The following is a 23,500-nucleotide window of genomic DNA, read 5'->3' on the forward strand; positions in this document are numbered from 1 at the left end:
TGATGTCTCCTTCTTTGAACTCATATAAACATATCATTTGTGCTCCTTGTATTAATATTTAATCATTTGTTTTCTTAACTGTTTTATGTATCTTAATTTTTCAACTTGATTAAATTCTTTTAAGATAGATAGAAGACCTTTTATCCTCAATGGAATTTCCAGGATGATGAATAAATAGGACTTGCTCAATAAATACTTGAATCATAAAAGAACCAAACAATTACTAAGTAGCGGATCAGGGCTGCAATTTACTTTCTTGAATGGCCAGCTGATCTTGGCTTATTTAACTTTATTTCAGAGTTATGAAATTAACAGCTTTATCAAAGGAAAATTTAGCCTATTAATAACATTGATCTAAAAATTGTTTCTGTTTTCCTCCAAAAAATGTGCTTTCTGGATAGAGAGGTGACTTGTAATAGTAATTTTCACTCTCTTAGTTTTCAGCTTAGTTATTTCTCCTCTGCCTGCTTGTGAATGGGAAAGGGAAAAAAGGGGGGAGGGGAAGGGGCCTTCCACATTCCTTTCTTCTCCTTTCTTTTATTGTCTTTTCCTTGATTATGTCTCATTTAATCTTTTATCCTATAACTCCAAACTCTGTCTCTGATTAGGGGAAAATATGTGTATTCTGGCAAACATGGGGTGTGGTTATTATTTATATGCCTAGGAAGGAACTATTTCCTCTTGAAATATCAAATTTCAATGTGTAAGTTTAAGAAGTTGTGTTTTTCAGTGATATATAGTATAAATCCTTATTTTTCTCAGTCAATAACAGTACCAGTAAATTATGAATATTATATTGTATACACAAGACTAAATTTAACTTGGGTCAGAGTTAAATATATTTTAATGATTGTGTCAGAATAGTGAGCACAGGCATGTTAGTTGATTTTTCAGCTTGCATGGAATTTAAGCTCTTTATTATATTCCTTCACTGCCCATTTTTTTCATTTTCACTCTTTGTCATCAAGAAGAGAATAGAGGGGCTAGAAAAGAAGTAAATATCAAAACTATCAGTTTTGCTACTGGTTAGCGTTGATGAAAATGTTGTGGGGAGGAATAGTTTGAATTATTTTTCAAAAATGAAACTTTTTTTTATTGCCTATGAATATTAGTTTTCCAGACTCCTTGTCATCTCTGTCACCAGGAGTCTTTTAAGTAGTTAAGTAGTATATACAAAATAAAATAGCAATAAAGAACAAAAAGAAAATGTTATATTTATATATATATATCAAAATATATATCATTATATATGTGTATATATATATATAAAGATATATATATCAAAGCAATAGAGACACCAACTTTCTGAAGTTACGATAGTTTGATTTTAAAACTTGTCTCTGCCAAATACAGTAGATTGAGTAAGGCATTGTGTTCAAACTTAGATACTGAGCATCTCTTGGAATCTCTATTATCCTCTAAATAGGTGACTTGTCATGGAATAATAGCATTAACTGATCTGCAAATCAAGAGATTTTATTCCTAGTTACAACTCTGGTTATCAACTAACCATATAACTCTGAACAAGTCATTTAACATTGTGGCTCACAGTTTGCACATATAAAGGGGGGGGAGATTTAAGTAGGTCTCTAGGACTCCCTTCATTGATAAAATTTTGTGATTTTTTTGAAACTAGTATTCATAACTAGATGGAATATTTTATCAATTGTTGAAACCTGCTTTGTGATGTTTTGATTCTTAAAATTATGCTTGAATTTGATCTGTAATAGTAATAACTCACATTTATATAGGTCTCTTAAAGTTTGTGTAAAGTACTTCATATATAATAAATATTTCAGTTGGACTTCATAACCTTGTTAGATTCTAGCGAATTATGTCCATTTTGCAGATCAGGAAAGGAGGTGGCTAGGTTGTGATTTGCCTATAGTTAACATAACTTGTAAGTCTTAATCAGTCAACATTTTTTAAGCATCTACTTTGTGCTGAGCATTGGGTTTATAAAAAAAGTCAAAATAATCCTTTTCTTAAGGAGCTCACATTCTGATGGGAGAGACCACATTTAAACAGCTATGTGCAAACAAGATAAAGATAAGATAAATTGGAGATACTAGCATTGAGGAACTAGAATCTAAACCAAATTTTCATGAAGTCTATGACTTCGAGAATCATGGATTCTTTAGCAGTAGTAATTTCCTTATGAAGCTCCTTATTAAGCATTGTTTCTAAAGTCTGATGCTATTTTTAAAAAGTGGATAAGACAAGAGGAATGCATTTTGGGGTGATAGTTTCTCTTGTCAACTTTGTAATATAGGAAAAGTGTTCTATGGTTGGAGTTCTCTCAATTTTCCTTCTATTTTCAGTTTGTGTAATCTTATTTTGCTCAGCAACTTAGTCATCTTTAAACCCTCATATCTATCCCAGGCTATCCTGTTACCTGCTTAGTGACCAATCATATCATTTCTGTAATTCAAGCTGTTTGAACTGAATAACATTGTGTTAGGATCACTGTTGAACTGTTCTAGTTTTGGTACAGTGCCCTATGTAAATGAAATGTCCTATTTTCCATGACATGTTGTTGTGTTGTAACAGGAGTTAATAGATATCTGATGTGAACTAAGCAAAGAAGGATTCCAAAAGAATTTAATTATATTGGGCTTGTTCTTGAATAATTGCCCAGTTCTCTTCTTAGATGTTTCAGAAGCATTTGGCCTTTAGATCTGAATTCTTCCTCTGTTTAGTGGAGTTAACTTTGATCAAGGCCAATCTCTGCATCAGGTTCAGAATGTAGTTAATGACTTAAAATGTTGAAAATAATCTAGTCCTAAAAGTCAAAACAATTTCTTCTTCTTGTACTATGTGTTATTTCTTATATTCTAATGACTATTTTTCTTGTAATCATTTAAATATTGAAATAGTAACATAGTCGTAAAAGTCAAAACAAATTCTTCTTAAGTGAGAAGACTTTTCAGTGGAAAAAAAGGTATTCCCCCCCCCCTTTTTTTAAGTGTCATATAATTAAGTCCCAGACCACTTCCTCTCCATGTTTTGGTTTATTTTATTATGTTGAAATCAATTCCCTTCCTCCACCCTAATAATACTTAGACTTCTCGTTCTTCTATTTTATTCCTTGAAAATCAACAAAACTTCCTCTGAAGAGCCTTATAATTTTCATGCCTCATGTTTTAGATTTTTCTCCTGTAAATACCCTTTCTGGTTACTTTTCAGGTGGCACAATTTTGGCCTGATTTCACTATTGCAGATGCCAATTAAAATAGGAGCTGCACACAGCTGATACTGTGTAAATCAGGTTCCAAAATTTGGTTCTAGAGTGTTTCTGGAAAACTTCTGAGGTTTCAGAGTCTTTTCTTAAACCAGGAGTTCTTATCCTGACGTCTGTGAATTTTCTTTTTCTTTCTTTTTTTTTACCTTTGATAACATTTCATTATAATTGTTTGCTTCATAATCCTACATTATCATCATACATTTAAATGAGAAGGATCCATAGGTTATATGAAATTGTCAAGGATGTACATGACACAAAACTATTAAGAACCCAATAATACTGAAATAGGACTTTTTTTTTTTAAAAAACCTACCATAGAAACAATTGTCTAGAACAGTGACTTTAAGGAAGTGTGCAAATATTGGGACATTCTTTGGGGTGTGGGCTTTTTATTTCTTGACTGGGAGTAGGAAGGTGGGTAGCTAGTGTGGCTACCATGATGACTTCTTTTTTTTGAGGATATGATGTCATGATAAGTTTGAGGATGTCTTTTCCAACTTAATTGCATTATGACAGTATTTTTTCCAAGCAAAAATTGGATCTGTCCAATCTTAAGCAACTGTGGGCTTTTATTTTCTGGAAGAAAGTAACCTTTGGTCAGTAATTGCTTTAAGAAAAAAATATCTGACACATGTAAAACCCAGTGGAATTGCTCGTTGGCTATGGGAGGGGGTGGAAGGAGGGGAGAGAAAGAACATGAATCATGTAACCATGGAAAAATAATCTTAAATAAATAAAAATTTAAAAACCTATTGTCACCTTTTATGCTATAGGCAACAATTAATGGTAGTATTATGGTGAATTGGGTAGCATTTTAGATCTTTTTTAAGTAGCCATGTTTCTGTCCTATTTCTTATTCTGTTGCTAGTTATCCTGACATTAGCTTTTTTTCCCTTTTGTTACCCCCTTTGGGGCCATTTTTTACTGCTAATTTGTATTGTCATTAGGAAGGTTTTTATTCTTTAAACAAGACCTGTTAATTCATTGGTATGGGGGATTCCTAGCAAGGAAACTCCATCTACTAATACTGAAGGGTACTTGCTCTACAGTTTACAGTTTTGAAAAGTTCCCAGGGCTCAGGGTCACATAGCCAGGATGGATCACACTGGGCTTAACCCCAACTCTTCCATGTTGTCTCCCCGTCTGCATATTAGTATTAGGAAGCAAGTTGAAACTCTTACTACTTGTTTAGTAGTTCTAATAAATGTTGGTGGTAAAGAAACACATTTCAGATATCCCTTTTATATGGTAAAGTATTGTTTAGAATTTTGCTCTTAATAAGCTTAACATTTCATTTCTTAAAGAATCCTAATTCAGAATTGACTATGCAACTAAATGTTAATCAAATTAATATTCATATGATTTATAAAAGTAGACTAGCTTTTCTTTTTGAATTGGCTCACATGATGGTAGGTGCTATTATTGCCTTCATTTTATAAATCAGGAAACCAAAGCTAAAAAGATTGTTTTCTTTTGTTTTCTTCAGTGATGTTGGGGTAAGGGAGAAAAAAATAAATTTTTGCTAATTAGAAAAATAAAACAAAAAAGATGACTCAGAGTTGGAAGTCTGCTCCTGAATGAAGAGCCCTCTGACCAGACTCTTTTTGTCTCTTAGAGTAGACATTCTTAAACTGCAGTCCATGGACATCCATGAAAGGATGTCAGGAGATCTGTGTACTTGGGTAGGAGAAACATTGCACCTTATTTTCACTGACCTTCAACTACAAAGGAGAATTTCTTTTCATTACTTAAAAACATTCTACTGAGAAGGTATCTATAGGCTTTACTTGACTGACAGAGGGAGCCTATAACACAGAAAGCTAGAACTCCTGAAAGGCTCTTTCACCACAAGTTTGAGACTTTTCATAGTCTGGTTCCATCCTACCTTTCCAGCCTCCTTTTACTTTTCTCCCCTTCATGTACTCTGCATTTTGTAATTATTTATTAATTATTATTAATTATTCACCAGATTCTATATTCTATCTTTCATCTGATTTCTACAACCTGACTTCTGTTAAGGCTGTGACTCGTCCTTTTTGAAGTTTCCCTGATCTCCCACTTTGGTTCTGCTTACCTGTCTACTAGCATAATGGTGTCAAACTCCAATAGAAATGGATTTCCAAAGGCCCATGTATTAACTTAGAAATCCACATATTAATGTTATCTGTGTTGTATTGTATTTTTGTTTTTGTTACATATTTTCCAATTATAGTTCAGCTTGGTTTGCCCATATCCAGGGGTTTTGCAGGTTACCTGACCCTTCTGCTTCAAATAGTAATGCTATAATTATGAAAAGTTTTAGCGAATATTAATTGCTAGTTTTTCAGCTGCCTTGCCTAGACCAGCTATATCTCAGGTATGTATTACAACCCCTCCAAGAGCAAGAGCTTATGGAGTGAGGGCTGGTTTGGGGTTACTCACCAGCCAGTGCTGAACTGGAGCTCCCCATATGTTTCTGTTGTCTAGATTCCCATAAGAATTTTGCTGTAGCTCTGATCTTTACCTGTAAGAATTTTTAAGACTTCTCTATGAGAACAAATGGTTAATAGCAGTAGGATCCTAGTAGATTCATTGATGACTTTGAGGTGAGAAAGAAAAAAAAAGTAATAGCAAATGAAAGTGTCAGAGGAACTTGAGAGATAATGAGTAAGAGTACCAGTGGGTAAGGATATATTTTGGGAGTACAGTGTTTATACCTCATAGTATAGTGAAATAAATGAGTAGTACTTTGGTGGTATAGCAGAAGTAGGTCTTAAATTCCAGTTAAAGATTTTCTATTGCCTATGAAATCAACTTGTGCTAGTTTTTGCTTCTCTCTTGACTTTCCTTGCCTCTGAAAGAACTTTGATTATTTGCTTTGATTACCAATTATAGCATCTGTGGAAATACCAGTTCTCATCCAGCAAATTCTTTGTTTATGGTATGTCATTTAATGACAACAACACATTCATCCTAACTCTAGGACTTCTTATATGCGTTTTATGCAAACTGGGGTTTGCACAAAGCCTTGGGATTTTTCCTTTGACATGGTGAAGGCTCTGGAAAGAAAGAGTTAACATGAAATAAAACAAATGCCATTAGAGCAGTAATTTGTACTTGGCTTTTCTTTCTGAATATTGGTTTGTTTTTTTTTAAACCCTTATATTCTGTCTTAGAATTGATACCAAGTATCAGTTCCAAGGGTCACATAGCTAGGTAGCATTGACATTCAGATTTGAACCCAAAACCTTCCATCTCTAGTCCTGGCTCTCTTTTCACTGAGCCACCTACCTGCCTCCTATTTCTGAATATTTTGAAATGTGAATGATTTACCAAAGGATCACCAACATGTGCTTGGGTATAGGTATTAAGTTTAGCTAAGCCACATACAGGGAGCAGCTAGGTGGTGTAGTGGATAGAGCACTGGGCCTGGAGTCAGGAAGACCAGAGTTCAAATGTAGTCTCAGATGCTAACTGTGTGGCCCTGGGCAAATTGCTTCCAACCCTTTTGTCTCATCTTTCATCTTTCAATGAGCTGGAGAAGGAAAGGGCAAACTACTCCATTGTCTTTGCCAGGAAAACTCCCAAGTGGAGTCAGAAATAGTCTGACATAACTAAATAACAAATGCTGTAATGTGCATATACATTTATAGGGGAAGCTAGGTAGTGCAGTGGATAGACTATCAGGCCTGGAGTCAGAAAGACCTGAGTTCTAAACCACCCTTAAGATACTTATTAGCTGTGTGCCTCTGGGCAAGTCACTTAACTGTTTCAGTTTCCTCACTTGCTAAGTGAGCTGGAGAGGTAGGTGTCTCCAGTATCTTTGCCAAGAAAACCCCAACTGAAGTCATGACTGAACAACAAGTAGCCATGTGCATGCACACTCTTCTTTGATTTATGAGATTGTTGATCAAGGGTTTAGTTGGTCTTAGAAGTTTTATATGAGTTCCTTAAAAGCATGGACTGGCTTTATCTTCTTTTGTATCACTGATACTTAGCACCATGTCTGACACATAGTAGGTACTTAGTAAATGTTCATTGATTGATTGATTGACTTTAATCTCTACTAGATCATAGAGGAATCTTAGAATTATGAGTAGATCAGAGGTTCTTAACCTTGTGTCTGTGAACTTGTTTTTTTTTTTCCAACTGTTTGATGGTTGTTTTTCAGTATAGTTGAGTTCTATTGTAATGTGATGCATTTAAAAACATTTTATAGAAAGTTTGGTCAAAGGAAATGACAGCAATGAGATAATGTACCAAAACTTGATATTACCCTCAAAACTGATGACTTTAGAGGAAATAAATGAATACTTACAAAAATATAAAATAATAAAATTAACCCCCCAAAATAGACCTTTTTTAAATAGTTCAGTTTCAGAAAAATAGGAACAAGCCATAATTGAACTCCTAAAAGACAAGATAGGACACAAATTCCAGGACAAGATGGAGTTCATAGGTGAATTCTATCAAATAGTCAAAGAACAATTAATTATAGGGGCAGCTGGGTGACTCGATGGATTGAGAGCCAGGCCCAGAGACTGGAGGTCCTGGCTTCAAATCTGGCCTCAGACACTTCCTAGTTGTGTGACCCTGGGCAAGTCATTTGACCCCTATGATACAAATATAGTCTTTAAACTTAAAACTAGGGAGATCCAAAGAACAGAAAAATAGTTACAGGCCAATATTGTTGCAAAATTGTTAAATAAAATATTAGCAAGAAAACTATAATAACATACTAGAAAGATTACACACTATGACCAAGTTGGACTTATGACAGAAATGCAGTGTTGGTTCAACATAAGACTAAATTTAATAAATCTTTTTAATTATGAATAAGAAAAATTATATGACTAGATCAATAGATATCGAAAAGGTTTTGACAAAATCCAATACTAATTTCTATTAAATACTAGAAATCAAGAATAAAAGGACATTTCTTTAATATGGAATATTATTTATTTTTTATGTTTATATTATATTTATAAATATGGAATATTTATCTAAATCCAAGAACAAACATTATATGTAAATGGAGAAAAGTGAATGATCTTTCCAGTGAGATCAGAGGTAGAAGCAAGGATGCCTGTATATATGCCTATTTATCACAATGCTATCTATAGAAATAGGATAAGAAAAAAAGAGAGAAAATAAGCATAGGCAAAGAAAATGCAAAATTATCTTTTTAAGGATCACATATAAGATAAATGTATAATTTTAATCATATAAAATTAATAGGTTGTTACACAGTTTAATGTAGTAAAAATTAGAATGGAAGGATGGGGGGGGTATTTTTTGCTCTGATAATGGTATCATTTCCAAGATATATTACTGAACAAATCAAGTGATCTAGATAAGGAATAAAATAATTTAACCTTATAAGGAGACATAAGAATGTATACTTTATGCAAAGCAAGAGTGATTGTATTTAAAGAGTAAAGAATATAGTTATAAATTATTGAAGTTTTATACTTAAGCTAAAGGGATAGGAGAAAAAATAGATTTCCTTTGATTGCTTAAGAAGATATCCTGAAGGAAATAAAAGTCTTAGAGCTACTTGAAATACAGTAGGGCCCCATATCCATGAGTGATGCATTCCAAAGCCTACCATGGATGGCTGAAACTGTGACTATAAGGTGAACACCTGCCAATCCCATATATAAGATAATTTTCTTGTACATACATACATACACACAGTAAATTTTAGTTGATAAATTAAACACATAGTAAGGCATTACCCACATTAAATACAGTAATAACAAAGTACATTGTATGTTATTTTACAATATTTTATAGTAGCGTGCTCCCCTCCCCCCCATCCTTGGTTATATGTTCTAAGACTCCTCCCACTCCCTCATTGATGCCTGAAATCAGTTCTTTCTTTAACTTTGAACTTTTAAAACATCTATATTGATTTTAACGTATAATACTTTGCTCTCTCCATTGCTCCTGCCCCTTAACACAGTGCTCCCCACCACCACCCCCAAGCCTGAACTGACCAAAGGTGAGACTACTTCAGTGGGTAGAAAACTGCTGAGGTCAGATCTCTAGCCCTTCCGCATTCGGTCTTGTCTTGTTTTCTGTCTCTCTTCTTCCCTTTAAATGACTATAGGTACTGGAAACCATGGAAAGTGAAACCGTGGATAAGGAGAGACTACTGTAATGTCATAAAAAGGAGGATAATATACTGTGAATAAAGGCTAGGGGGAGGAAATTGGCTAAGTAATTAAAGTAGTAGTTGATGAAACCTCTAAATACTTGAGGAACAGATTAGACACTAATCTAATTATTAGAAGCTAGGAGGAGACATAAAATAGAAGAGTATTCTAGTGTCCTAGTAGATTTTGAAGGCAAGCTAAATAAATGATTGATATGAAGTAGACATGACATGGGACAGGCAGCCTGGGCAAAGACTTGAAGTTGGAAGTGAACATAGGGAGCCATGAAAGACTAGAGCAAATGGAACAGGGAAAAGGGAGGGGAGACTAATGGAACTACATAAAATAAAAATTGAATCTAGTGTAGAGGATTTTGGGGACCCCTTGAAGTGTTTGGAGAATGAGTGTTTATGTAAAATGGCTCTTAACTCATTTAATAGTGACATTATAGAAGTGATAAAGGAGAGAAACTTCAGGCTAGGAAATTCAAAAGGTTACAGTAGTATATGATTATGTGGCCAAAGCCTGGCTCAGAAACTTGGCAGAGGTGATGGAGAAGAGAGGATTGATATGAGAAGTGTACATAAGAGTCTGGGTTTTGTTACAGTTTGGTGTAAGGAAAGAAGAGAAGGAGTCACAGAAGATTACTGAATTTCATGCTTCAAAGACAAGGAATTTGATGGAGCTATTTCTTGTAGTAATCATGAAAGAAGCTGGGTAGGCGAAGTTTTTTGGAATAAAGAAAAGGGCGTAATTTATCATTAAGTTGTCATGGGAGGTGAGATACTTTAGAACTGAATCTTTCAGGTAGCCTGAGATGTTGACTTAATGAATGGTGGAAATGAACAGCTAATAAAGGATAAATATATTTGTTTTAGGCACTTATTAGATGCTTGTGTGTAGAGTACTGTGCTGGGAACTGGGGGAGATAAAGAGTTCAGATAAACTCTGGTTCCTTAATGATGATTACATTCTAGTGGAGGGATAAGATATGTGTACAGATAAAAATATGCAATAATACATGATGAGTTTATTGGAGAAGTACAAAATAAAAGTAGTATTTAAGGCCGGGGAAAGGTAATTGAATGTTTTGTGGAAATGTTGCATTTGAGTTGTGTTTTAAAGGATAGGTAAGGTTTCAGTAGATACAGAAGAGGGAAGATATCCTAGTCAGTGATGTTTAACCTATGGGTAACAACACATCCCCCCCTCCCCCCAGTTCATTACTAGAAAGGCAGAGACTCAGGTGGAGCTGCTCCTCTCCCCCTCGACTAATGATATTTTTTCACATCAGCTGCCCCTCTGTCCAGCAGTCCAATGGGAGCCCTTTCTCCTTTTCCTTTGTGGGGTAAGGGGGCGGTCAGGTGTGCCCAACATGTGGTATGGGGGAGAGGCATGGCACTCAGTCTCTAAAAGGTTCTCCATCACTGTCCTAGGTATTTGGAACAACTTGAGCAAAAGCAGGAGACCAAAATCAATCCACAGTTTCTAAGTACCCACTTTGTGCTAGGAATTATGTTAGACATATAAAACAAAAGAGAGTCAGTCCCTCTGCTCTCAAATAGCTTACATTCTATTAGAGGTGACATGGATATATGCAGGTACATACAAAATAAGTGTAAGGCAATTGGAGAGGGGAGAGGTACTATCAGCTGGGAGGATCCAAAAAGAGTTCATGCAGGTGATGTTTGAATTGAGGAAATTAGAAGATTTTAAGAGGTGGAAGTGAGTGCATTCCAGGGAGGGGGGGGTGGGGGGAAGATAGCCAGTGCAAAAATACATTGATAGTGTGATCAAAGAGTCACATAGTACAGAGTGGGGAGAGATTTGACCCAAGAAGTCAATTGGGAAGCTTTGCAGTGGGTCAGGAGAGAGGTGATGAGGGCTTAGGATGATGGCTGGGTTCTTGGAGAGAAAGTGACAGTTATGACAAAAGTAGATACAAAAATGACAAAATGAGGGGGGGTGAAGGAGGGTAAGAAGTCTTAGGATAATGTTATGGTTATAAACCTGGGTGACTAGAAGGGTACACTTGACACAGGGTTCAGATAACGTAACTAAAATATAGATTATCTGGGGGAAATAAGAAATAAATTGGAAAGGTAAGAGCCTTATATACCAGGCAAAGAAGTTTTCACTTTACTTGGCAGGCAGTAAGTAGATCTATGCAGAAGGAAAGTTAGCCCATCAGTGACATAGCCCAGCAGAAAAGTGAATGGGTTATAGTGTGACAAGAGTGAAGGAAGGAAAACTTGTTAGGAAGCTATTGTAATAGTGCAGGTGGGTGATAAATGAGGATCTCTACTAGCGTAGTACACATGGGGATAAAAAGAGATGGTGAAAGGGGTAGAGTAGCAGTGTTGCAAAAATAGAATGAATTGAATTTGGTATCCAGATGTGAGACAAAACAAGTGGAAGAGTCAGAAGTAACATTGAGTTTGTGAATGTGGGAGTCTAGGCAAATGGTGTTGCCATGGTGAAATCAAAAGGAGAATCAGGTTTATGGGGGGAAATTATAATAAGCTAGCTCTCATTTTAGACATTTAAGGAGTGGCCTTCAGTATCAGATATTGCAAAGGACTCAAGAAGGATGAAGACTAAAAAAAGACCATTATATTTAGCAATGAAGAAGTTTTTGGTGACCTTTGAAAGGGCAATTTAGGTTGAATAGTGAGTATGAGAGATAGACGAGGGAGTGGAGGCATTGGTTATTGACAACTTTTCCAAGAAATTTGACAAGGAGAGGGAGAAGAAAGGTGGGGTTGTGGCTGCATAGACAGGAGAGGATACGTAAAGGCATTTTAGGATTGTGGAGAACTGAGCAGCTTGTAAACAGTAAGGAGAAGCCAATGGAAAAGGAGAAAAAGAAGGCATGTAGTGTGACATAATGAAAAGTGAACTGAACTGACTATGGAGTCAGAGACTCAGATCCAGAAGCAGTTGAGCATTATAGCCCAGTGTTTGATTTTTTTGTTGTTTGATAAACAGTGAGAACAGTTACTGGTGTAAGAACTCACTAATAAAAATTTCTGGGAACTGAAAGGAGACTGGGAAACTCTTTTTGCAAAGATCTGACTTCTTTGTGAGCAAAATAATCACACAAGACTCCTCCAGTTGGATCTGAGACACCATATTGCAAAATACACACGCTTTTATAGTTTTATGTTTATCCTACCTAATCCCCATTTCTGAGAAGTCCCCAACTCCCTCACAGGTGGCCAGACCTGCCTGACTTACTGCCCCTGCAGCCAGCCTTTCATGCTGGCCATCCTCCTACATGAATCAATTTGATATATAGAATAATATAATGTATAATCACACGCTTGAGATAATGTTGTAACACTTATAGTAATACACACTTAAAACTTATTCAGGTACTATCCTGGGCTACATTCTTAGTCTGGTTACATACACAGACTTCTGCCTGAGCCTATATTCTTACTACAAATCACAGTTAAATCTTATAATTCCAATTTAATAATCTAAACACATTCAAAGCATTGATTATTGATTTTCTTACTTCAGAATAGTGGAAAGCAGTCTGGGAGAAATAAAGCTAAGACCAACATCTCACACCACATGTCACAGAGAACTCCAATTGGACATACAACCTAGATTACAAGGTCTTCCCGTAAACAGAGTAGAATATTGGGGAAAGAAATTCACCTTTTGTCACTGTGGAGAGGGGATAGAGACCAACAAGGGAGAAAGAGGATCATAGAACAACAAGATGAATACCTACGAGTGGGTAAAATTAAAATGCTTTTGCACAAACAAATCAGTCAAGTTAGAAACAGAAAGGAAACAGAAACAGTTAACTGAGTAGATGAGGGAAGTGGTGCAAAGGAAATTTTGCAGCAAGTTTCTCTGATAAAGATCTCATATCCAAGATATAGAAGAAACTAATTAAAATTTACAAGAAGAGCCATTTCCTGGTAGATAAATAATAAAAAGATATGAGCAAGCAATTCTCAAAAGAAGACATGCAAACTACCAATAGTCATATAAAAATATACCATATCACTAATAAGAGATATGCAAATTTAAAAAACCCAAAGTTTTGCTTCCTGCCCATCAAATTAATAAAGATGACAACTATTAGAGGAACTCTTAGGACGGACACACTGATGGATTGTGTGTGGACCTGTGAAATGGTTCGTCCATTCTGGAAAGCAGTAGGCAATTCTGAAAAATTGACTTGTTTTTCATCTCAGAGCTATAGATACATAAGGTAACTAGTGTCAGATCTGGCCGACAGGGGGTCCAAACCAAGACAAATTAAGTAGAGAGTGAAGTAATACAGCAAAGCTTTATTTAGAGGAAAAGAGGGTGCAAAGGGGAATGGAAGGTCGATGGCAGTAGAAATGGCAGTGGAGTGGGGGGTGGGGGTGGAGAGTGAGGGGGAACTGGGGAAGATCGGTGCCAGCAAAGATGGTTGCCGAATCTCAACCAGAGTGGAGAAGGTAACAATCTCTGCAGTGATGGCAAACTTTTTAGAGACAGAGTGCCAGGACCCACACTTACCCCCCCAAGACCAAGTGCCATGCATGCCTGCCCCCCCATCACATGCTGGGTACACCCTGCTCTCCCTTTACCCCACACAGGGAAAGGAGAAAGCACTCCCATTGGGCTGCTGGGCAGAGGTGTGGGTGATGTAAAAAAAAAAAAGTGGCTGTCTGGGTTGAGGTAACCTGTGTTGCCTCTTGGTTCAGGTGGGCTTACTTGGTTTTTGTTTGTTGGATGACCCTGATGGGGTTGGGATTCTTGGTCTCTGGGGGGTGGGAAGTTCTCAGGCCTGATGATCAGTGATGCAGGAGGCCTGACAGGAAATTCCTAGTGTCTTGCCAGGTTTTACCTGGGCTTTGTCTCACAGTTTGGATAGGTGCTGGGGGAAGGGGCTGAAGGAGGAAAGGGGAAAAGGGATTTTGGTTCCATGTTCTAACAACTAGCTTTGCCAGAAGTTAAGAAAACACAATGTAATGAGCTCTTTTTTTTTCTTAGTAATGATTAAGATGTAATGATTAAGAAGTAATGATTAAAAAGATTAAGATTAAGAATTATTGAGATGCTAGTTGTGTGCTTTATCTTTACTCTTTCTTCCTTTTGCTGAATAGATAGTTTTCTAGCATAAAATAAATGGTATAAAACAGAAGAGGCTGTATCAGGGCCTGCAAAAATTCCTTAAGCCCAGATTATATTGAGAAATGTTTAACAAAATACATAAAAACACAATATAGCACAGATAGTGTTTATTTGTGGTTTTCTAAGTGAACAAGTAGTGTTGGGAGGTATTTCTATTTGAGTTTAACACTGTGATGGGAAGGTACTTTCTCAACATGCAAGTTTGAGTCCTATAGTGAAATAACCCCTACATTGGATATTGTTCTTATAGTTAAGACGAGGGAGGGGTAGCTAGGTGTCTTAGTGGATAGAGAGCCAGACCTGGGGATGGGAGGTCTTGTGTTCAAATTTGACCTCAGATACTTCCAAGCTGTGTGACTTGGACAAGTCATGTTAACCCTCAATTGCCTAACCCTTAATTGCTCTTCTGACTTTGACATATTTGTACATAAGTATGTCATGGTACTTTGATTATGTTAAGAGTGAACCTTTTTACTCTTATTATCAAATTGCTGGATGTCAGAGGACAAAGCAGTTTGTGATCTAAATCTCGTGTTTTACTGATTATCAGGAAGAAAAGTATATGAAAATACTTGAGCATGGAAGCCTTGTGACAGTTGGTGCAAAGATTAGTGGGTCTGACCTCACAATCTGGGTTCAGATGCTAGTTTTGCCACTTGAGAAAGTTATTGTATATCTCTGGGCCTTGGTTTCTATGTCTGTAAAATAAATGATCCAATTCCACCCTAAATTCTGCTGTCCTGTTAACTTACTAGAAAGGTAACTGGATACTTGTGCTGGATACTTTTGGTTCTGCCTTGTTATTTAATTCCTAACTTCTGAAGTAAGAATACCAAGAACAAGATGTGTGTGTACTAACAGAGCCAGAATCTGTTGAGTTGTTGTCCCTTCCATTGGGTAAATGGAGTCAAATACCAATAACCAGCCAACTTGCCTTAGTGATTGAATTGCTTTAACTTGAAGCATTAAGTATTTGTGAAACGTTCTCATAGTTTAGTGTTGTAGTGAAAAATTTATACCCCAAATTGGGTTACTTATGTTGTGGATAACAGATGTGTTTGTTAGTTGGGAATTCCTCAATTTCTAGGGCAAATAGTAATATGAGACGTGACAGTGGTGTAGGTGACCAGCATAGAAAGTAGTATTTTCAGTTTGGCAGAGAAGGAACACTGCATAGAGTCAGAGAGCATACATACTAATGCAAGTTTTGACATTTGTTTCACTTTTTCCTTTGGCAAATCACTTAATTTTACTGGTCTCAGTTTCCACATTTGTAAAATGAAAATAGTAACACTTAGAATATCTATGCCAGAAAGCTGGTGCAAAAAAAGTGTTTTTTAGAATTTCAAGCTCTATGTAAATTCAAACCATTATTACTTGCTTATTATTTAACATTTTTCTATGGAAGCATATATATTTTTTGCTAGTAGTACCAAGTAGCAGGTCCTGAGACACTGTGGTAAGTTAGAGAAATTGGTGACTGAGCCACACATACTGAAATCTAATAAACATTGTTTTGTGACAAATAATTTGAATAAGGTTTTCTTAAAGTGTATCTTCTATGTTTTTCAGGTGCTGGTGAATCTGGTAAAAGCACTATTGTGAAACAAATGAAGTAAGTTAAAACATTACCTTTTGTAAAGCTAAATTTCCTTACTAAGTATTATTTTTAAATCTATGGGTTTTTTTTCCCTTTTAGCAGTAGTAATGGGTTTTTATTTATTTTTAATTTTAAGAATCATTCATGAAGATGGGTATTCTGAGGAAGAATGCAAGCAGTATAAAGTAGTTGTTTATAGCAACACTATCCAGTCCATCATTGCAATTATAAGAGCCATGGGACGACTAAAGATTGACTTTGGGGAAGCTGCCAGAGCGGTGAGTGTTTCTCACTTCCCTTAGCTCACTAGTTCACAGAGAGGCCGAACTTGCTTCATTGTCAGAAAGAGAATTGAAGCAATAGCTACAGGCTTTGTGGTATGTGTGTGGCAACCTGAGAAATGTTAGCAGCCTACTGTAGAAGGTGCCATGCTCTAGTTACAAAGAGATTGAAGTTACAAATGGATGTTGCCATACAAATGTCTCAAAAGTCTGAAATAGCTTAAAATGGTGCCACAACTCTTGAACACCCTCTATATAGTAACTAATTTCTTCAACTTCTCTCATTTCTTGATCAGGCTTCATTTTAATTGAGGAGAACTCCTTTAATAATTTCTCATCTGAATAAGGATTGCCACTCAGTCTTCTTAGTGGAGACAGTGAAGGTAAAAATTGGTCTCCAGGAAAAGGCAGATTGGGACTAAATTTGAAAAGTATACAAATAAAGGAACTATTTAGTGGAAATTTTGGATTCTATTTAAGAATCTTATGCTGTGTTATATTATAGACTATATTAGGCATTCATAATCTATTGATTGACATTAATGAGCTCTAAGAATTAAGCAGTCTTGTACTACATTAATAAAAGTATAATGTCTAGTGGGTGAAAGTTTACTAGTCAAAGTATTTTGTTCAGTTCTAAAGGAGGTATCACATTTTAAGGATATTAAACCGGAGTTCAAGAGAATAACCATGTAGACAAAAATGGAAACAATGTCATGTGAGGATGTATTGAAAGAAATGGGGACATTAAGCTTGGAAAAAGAGAAGACTTATAGGATTTTGATAGGTTATTTTGAGAAATTTCAAGGTCTGTCACGGAAGAGAGAGTTCTTGTTCAGTGTGATACAAAAGTGTAGAATTAGGACTGATGGATGAAAGATACAGAGACAGATTTCACTTCCATTTAAGGAAAAATCTCCCAAGAGTTCTTGAGAAATGGAGCAGCATAACCTCTAAGAGGTGCTAAGAGTGTATCTCTAGAGGTCTTATGTCTTGGACTGACTGACCAATTTGCTGGGCATGTTATAGAAAGGATTCCTGTTTAGGAATCAGACAGTTACAAGTAAGACTATGTGATTTCTGACACCAGCTCTATTATTCTGCAATCTAAGTCTCTAATCAAAAGGTTCTCATTCCAGTATGCCATTTTATTGGCATCATAAGTAATTGCAATGGCTAAAAACAGTTTTTCAGTAGGGATAAGTTTGAGTAGGAGTAGCCCCTTGGAATTGATGGCCACTCAGCATCATTCAGGGTGCTGTTAAGACCTTGAGTCTAGTTAAAGTATAGTTTGTATACATAGAACAACTTAAGAGTATGTACCCTACAAAGCATTAAAAAGTACAATTTAATATAGTACACATTGAGTGTGGAATTGCCAAAGGGATGTAGAGTTAAAGAAATTGTCTGAGTGGGGTTAGTTATTCATTCAACAAAAATTTATTAAGTACTTTGTGTGTGCCAGGTGTGATGCTGGCCTCTGGAGATACAGAGACAACTTCCTGCTCTTGAGAATCCAATATTCTGTTCACATTTTTTAAAAATTATTTTTTTCACAGACCCCAGTTTAATAAGATCTCAGTTTTATTTAGGGGAAACAGCATGTATACAATGTGACAAAATGTAGTCAAGATCAATACAAAGTAATTTCTATGGGGATTAGACAAGATCTAAATTGTACCTTTAGAGCCAGGGACTCTGAGAAGTAGAGATGAGGCAGCAGTCTATGAAGAAAGCAGGCAGGCCAGTGTGTATGGGATGCAAATTGGATAAAGGAGAGTTAGATGTGTGGTAAACTGAAGAATGGGCTGGTGCCACATTATGCAAAGCATTATAACCAAACAGTTCAAGGCAGACTTTTGGTAGGAAGAAAAGCAAAGCAAAGCAGATAGTCTAAAGTAGTAAGAAGAAATGTTTGCAGACAGGATTTAATAAATGGAAGGAAAAATCACATTTGTGATCTTAAACATTAGATGGCAGCTGGTGGCACAGTAGATAGAATGCTGAAACCAGAGAGTTCCAATATAGCCCCAGATACCAGCCGTGTGATCCTGGGCAAATAATTTAACCTCGTTTGCCTCGGTTTCCTCATCTGTAAAATGAAGGTAGTAATAACAACTACCTCCCAGGATATACATGTTTATTCCCTTTTCTTCTCCCTTATTAAAATACTCATTTTTTTCAGGAGGCAAACATCACATTAAGACACACTTCATTTTCTAGACTCATGAGAGAAGGAAATAAATTATATGGTTGGAGAAACCAAAGTAGATTAATAATCACCACTGCCTTTCTTTTCCCTTTTCCTTTTTTCTTCTGTTTTTACCTTTTGTCTTCTCCATTTAGGTTACAGTGGTCCTTATCACCCACTATTTTATTCCTCTTGCCCTTCATCTCTCCTTAATCCCTTCTCAACTTGATCATATTACTTTTTATTAATATGTGGGCCACTCTTTCCTCCAAACACTGTTAATACCATTAATCCTTCCTAAACTTTGTATGTCCCTTGAGCCCTCTAGCACATACACACACTCAGTTTTCTCCCTGCTGTCATTTATAATTTATTTTTAATGTTTCTCTCTTTTATACATGCACACAGTGTTATTCTATCCCTTCTCTGTTCCTCCCTGTTGGCTGCCCAACTCTGCTTAAAAGAGGTCAGAAGTTAGGCTGTTTTATGATTGGTTTGGAAGAGAGAAGGCCAGGAACGAAGCCAGCTACAGGATGGGGCTGCTCTTGCTTATCTACTTACAGGTAGGGAGTTTATTGCATCGGGGAAGGGGCTATTTGTAGTTAGAAGGCTTACTAAGCCACATGGGAACCAGTTGGAGAGTAAAGGAGAAGTGTTTGTAGCCAGTTTCTAAAATTAGAATACTATATGATTATAAGATTTATTTGTAACATAATTTGAACACTGGTTTGGGAATGGCTCAAACTTAAAAAAATAAGGGCTTTCTCCCTTAAAGCATCCAGATATGGCACCATACCTGTAGAAGAAAACAGTAAATGCATAGTATATTGAGAGTATAGGTAACTTTTCAACATTGCTAATGATTTGTACTTTTATTCCAACTTTTCCCTGTCAAAACAAGGAGAAAAGTATATATTATGTGTCAGTTTTGTGTGTGTTTTTTGTTTTGTTTTGAAAGAGAGAGGCTTTGAAGTGATATTTTTAAAGGAGGAAGAGGAACCTCAAGCTTAGAAAGATGAAAGAGGTTATACTGGCTAGAAAACATTAAGGCAAAAACCTCTTGAGTTTGGCAGTGTTGACTGGAATGAGATGAGAACTGATGAGAAAGATACTAGAAGTTCATTTTGATGAACCGTTGTAGGAAGCAAGTCAAATTCCCAGTCTTGATTTCATCTTTTCTGATTGTGTTACTTTTTAATTGGCTTGTTTCTAAGTAGACTTGTATGTAGGAAATGTAAATCAGCCTTCCTTCCCATACCCATTCTTCCATGTACATAGTATTTCTTCTGAGTATCCTGTAAACCCTTTTAAGATTAGAAACTATTCTCTCTGCTATAGAGCAACCTTAGATATTAGCTAGGGACATAACTCCTGAAAAGTCCATGTTTATTTAGGAAAGGGATGAAACAATAAAATTAAAATGACTGTAGCAGTATTCTCATGCTGGTCTCATTACTTTTCTGCATTCTAGATTTAAGTTCTTTAAGGGGAATTACTTAACATAGATCAGTATAATGCTATAGTGTCTGTTTCTTTTAAAATTTTCTCCCTATTCCCATTTTCAGTAGGGGAATGGAGTCAAGATGGTAGACTAAAAGGTCACACCTGCCAAACCTTCCCCAGAATTTCTCTTATAAAAACAACCACAGAAAACACTAACCAGAATTCTAAGCAAAAAAAGCCAAGAAAAAGTCACAGTGAGTCATTTTCCAAACCAGGGAATCTTAGTAAGACAGAAAGTGAGATCTGCAGACACTGGAATTGGGGCTGGCTTCAATCATGGCAGGTGAGGCAGTAGCAGTATGGAGACACATTGGGATGGTAAGGAGACTGAACACCTGGTCATAAAGAGGTTCCATGGTACAACTAATCAGATGCCTTTTGGTTACTCATAACCCAGTTCTAGGTCAGTTTGAGGGCAGAGAGAAGCAGTAATGGCCACATGGGAGCAGAAGCCTTACCTAGATCAAGACTAAAATGTAGTTCAGGAGGGCAATGACCAGACCTCTTCCCAGATCATACCACTTTGGAGGCACCCAAAATCTACAGGCCCCTAAATTGAGCTGTGAAAATAGAAAGACATAATAGACAAAAGCTCAGATTAGACATTAATCTCCCTTCCTACTTCTCTTCCTCCCCCGAAGAGGTGAGCAGAGCCCAACTCTAAAGTCCAAAGTCAAGGCTGGGAAAATTTGCAGAGAATAAAATAAAATAAAGAACCCAACTTTTCAGTTACTATGATGACAGGGAAGCTCAAGACAAACTCAGAAAACAATGACTTGAAAACACCTATAAATAAAGCCTCAAAATAAAAATGTAGATCGAATATAAGAGAAGCCCAACAAGAATTTCTAAAAAAGCTTATGAAATTTTTTTTAAGGAACAAAAATAGAGTTTTAAAAACCAAACAATAGCAGCAGTGGGGAAAAAAAGAGCAATGCAAGAAAATTATGAAGAGAATTAATAGTTTGATAAAAGAAGCACAAAAAATTTTGAAAAAAATAACTTCTTAAAAATCAGAATTGGCCAGTTGGTAAAGGAGGTACAAAACATTATTGAAGAAAATAATTTTCTTAAAATTAGAATTGATCAAGTGGAAGCCAATGACTTCATGAGACATCAAGAAACAAAAAACAAGAGCAGCTGGGTGGGGCAATGGATATAGCACTGGGCCTAGAATCAGGAGTTCAAATGTAGCCTCAAACATTTACTAGCTGTATGACCATGGCCAAGTCACTTAACCCTGTTTACCTTAAAAAAAACAAACAATAAAACAAATAAAATCTCTTGTAGGAAAAGCAATTAACCTGGAAAATAGATGGAAGAAAACAAGTTTAGTAGTTATTGGACTACTCAAAAGCCATGACCTATTCCCATACTTTTATTCAATATTTACTTATCCCTTTCATAAGTTGTAGAGATTCTATTTCATGTTTTTAGCTATTGCCAACAAAAAAAACCTGATGCCCCCACTAGCAAAGTGGGAGAGGGGTCACTGCACATTGACCCTTCAGTCTTCTAGTCTTTCTGCTCTGTACTGTATTAGAAACTCTGAAAGACCACAATGGGAATCCATGGGTTAGGCAAAAGAGGCTCCCTTTTAATGAACTCATCATTTCTCTACTCAGCTCAGATTTTTTCCTATGACAATATATCTTCTAGGTAGAAATGGTAACTTAGATTTGAAGAACTGAAAAAGGAAAGAAAGGTAAGTGGATTTAAGTTTTCCCAAACTGTCTTCCTATGGAAGAAGAGGTAAATGATCTCTCCTTATTGATCCAGTGAAACAAATCTTATTCCATATAGAACTTGAACCTGTCTTTGATGGGTTTCAGAAAATAAAAGACTCACCTGACATTTCTCTCTGCTTTAAACTCTTTTTGTTAGGATGATGCTCGGCAATTGTTTGTTTTAGCTGGTAGTGCTGAAGAAGGGGTCATGACTCCAGAATTAGCAGGAGTAATTAAACGGTTATGGCGAGATGGTGGAGTGCAAGCCTGCTTCAGTAGATCAAGGGAATATCAGCTCAATGATTCTGCCTCATAGTAAGTAATTTTCCTGGATGATGACACAGAAGGAAATAACTGTGACTGTGAACCCTGAGAAGTTTCAGGGTTCATCTTCGAAGATAAATCTGTATAACAGACATCTTTTGAAAACCATATAGCATCCATTGTGAAAATTGTTTCATTTTAGTGTTGTAGAACTCTTCTAGAAACTTCAAGAGAAGCTTGTTGGCATAGTGAAAATACTAGCATGGATATTCTTGTGGACAAGGTGGGGGGTGGGGTGGAAAACCCTTGCAGTTGGGGTCCTCACTGAGAACTGCTGCTTCACATTGATAGCCAGCTACAGATTGACATTAGAATTGTGTTTTCCTTTTCTCTCATAGCTCACTCTCTACAGCTGGCACTTATAATAGGTTTTTGTGTCAAATCCTCTTGTTTTAAGCCACCATTTGTAAATATATCTTATCCCAAATCCTGGTCACAGGTAAGATGGGGAGAGTAGTGTTAGAGTATAGTTTTGACATCCTGAAATTTACTTTTGAGATTAAATTTGTTGTAAAATTGCAGATGAGCCCCAAGTTGGACTTTATTCCTGCTTTCTCCTCATTTTAGTTCTGAGACACTAAAAAAACCATATTGTATTGCTGCCTTAGTGAAGTATAAATATAAAGAAAAAATGCTTTTGTCTTGCTGGCTAGTTTGCTAGTATTTTCTCTTAACTTGTTTGGCACATAGTTGGTGTCACAGATTAAAAAAAATAAAAGTATGTTGTATTTTAATTTAGTTACCTAAATGACTTGGATAGAATATCCCAAACCAGCTATATTCCAACTCAACAAGATGTCCTACGGACAAGAGTGAAAACCACAGGCATAGTTGAGACCCATTTCACTTTCAAAGACCTGTATTTCAAGTAAGTGACTTTTTTTTTTTCTGAGTGTCTAACCCAGAATTGTATTTCCCACTGAGAAGTTTATGCTCTGTGGTAAAATCCTCATGGGGATATTCCCATCTAGTTTGAATGTCATTGTCATAATAATCAGTAATTTACTTCTAATTCTGGTCATGGTGCTGAATGAAACAAGCATTCATTTCTACCTCCAAGTAACTTTAAATAACATCGTTCTTTGGGGTTAGGTTGTAAATAAAATTTACTTTACTATATAAGAATTATTCTGTTGAATACTCGTTTATTTTATTTTAATTTTAATTTTTTCAGCTGCTTTTTCATTGGAATCATCAACTCAGGTATTGAATGGTTTGCTGTTTTACAGAGTAAAACTATTAAAGGGAACTTTGAGATTTAACTATTTAGCTTTCATTGTTCTGCCATTTTGCTTTTAAAAGAGTAGTGCTTTTTCTTGCCAGTTGTTTTATCCCTTTTCTGTTTGCTCAG

The 23,500-nt window shown here is 36.1% G+C and overlaps 1 protein-coding gene across 1 annotated transcript in view; it reads left to right on the top strand.

Annotated features, from left to right (window-relative positions):
• The window catches only part of GNAI3 (G protein subunit alpha i3), a 49,965-nt gene that overhangs the window by 15,702 nt on the left and 10,763 nt on the right, over positions 1-23,500 (top strand). The window contains exons 2-5 of the mRNA XM_001372474.5: positions 16,096-16,138; positions 16,260-16,401; positions 21,983-22,140; positions 22,889-23,017. Coding sequence (XP_001372511.1) covers positions 16,096-16,138; positions 16,260-16,401; positions 21,983-22,140; positions 22,889-23,017 — 472 coding nt within the window. The remainder of the gene's footprint in view (positions 1-16,095; positions 16,139-16,259; positions 16,402-21,982; positions 22,141-22,888; positions 23,018-23,500) is intronic.

The sequence above is a fragment of the Monodelphis domestica genome, chromosome 2 (genome assembly GCF_027887165.1).
Source record: "Monodelphis domestica isolate mMonDom1 chromosome 2, mMonDom1.pri, whole genome shotgun sequence".
Lineage (NCBI taxonomy): Eukaryota > Metazoa > Chordata > Mammalia > Didelphimorphia > Didelphidae > Monodelphis > Monodelphis domestica.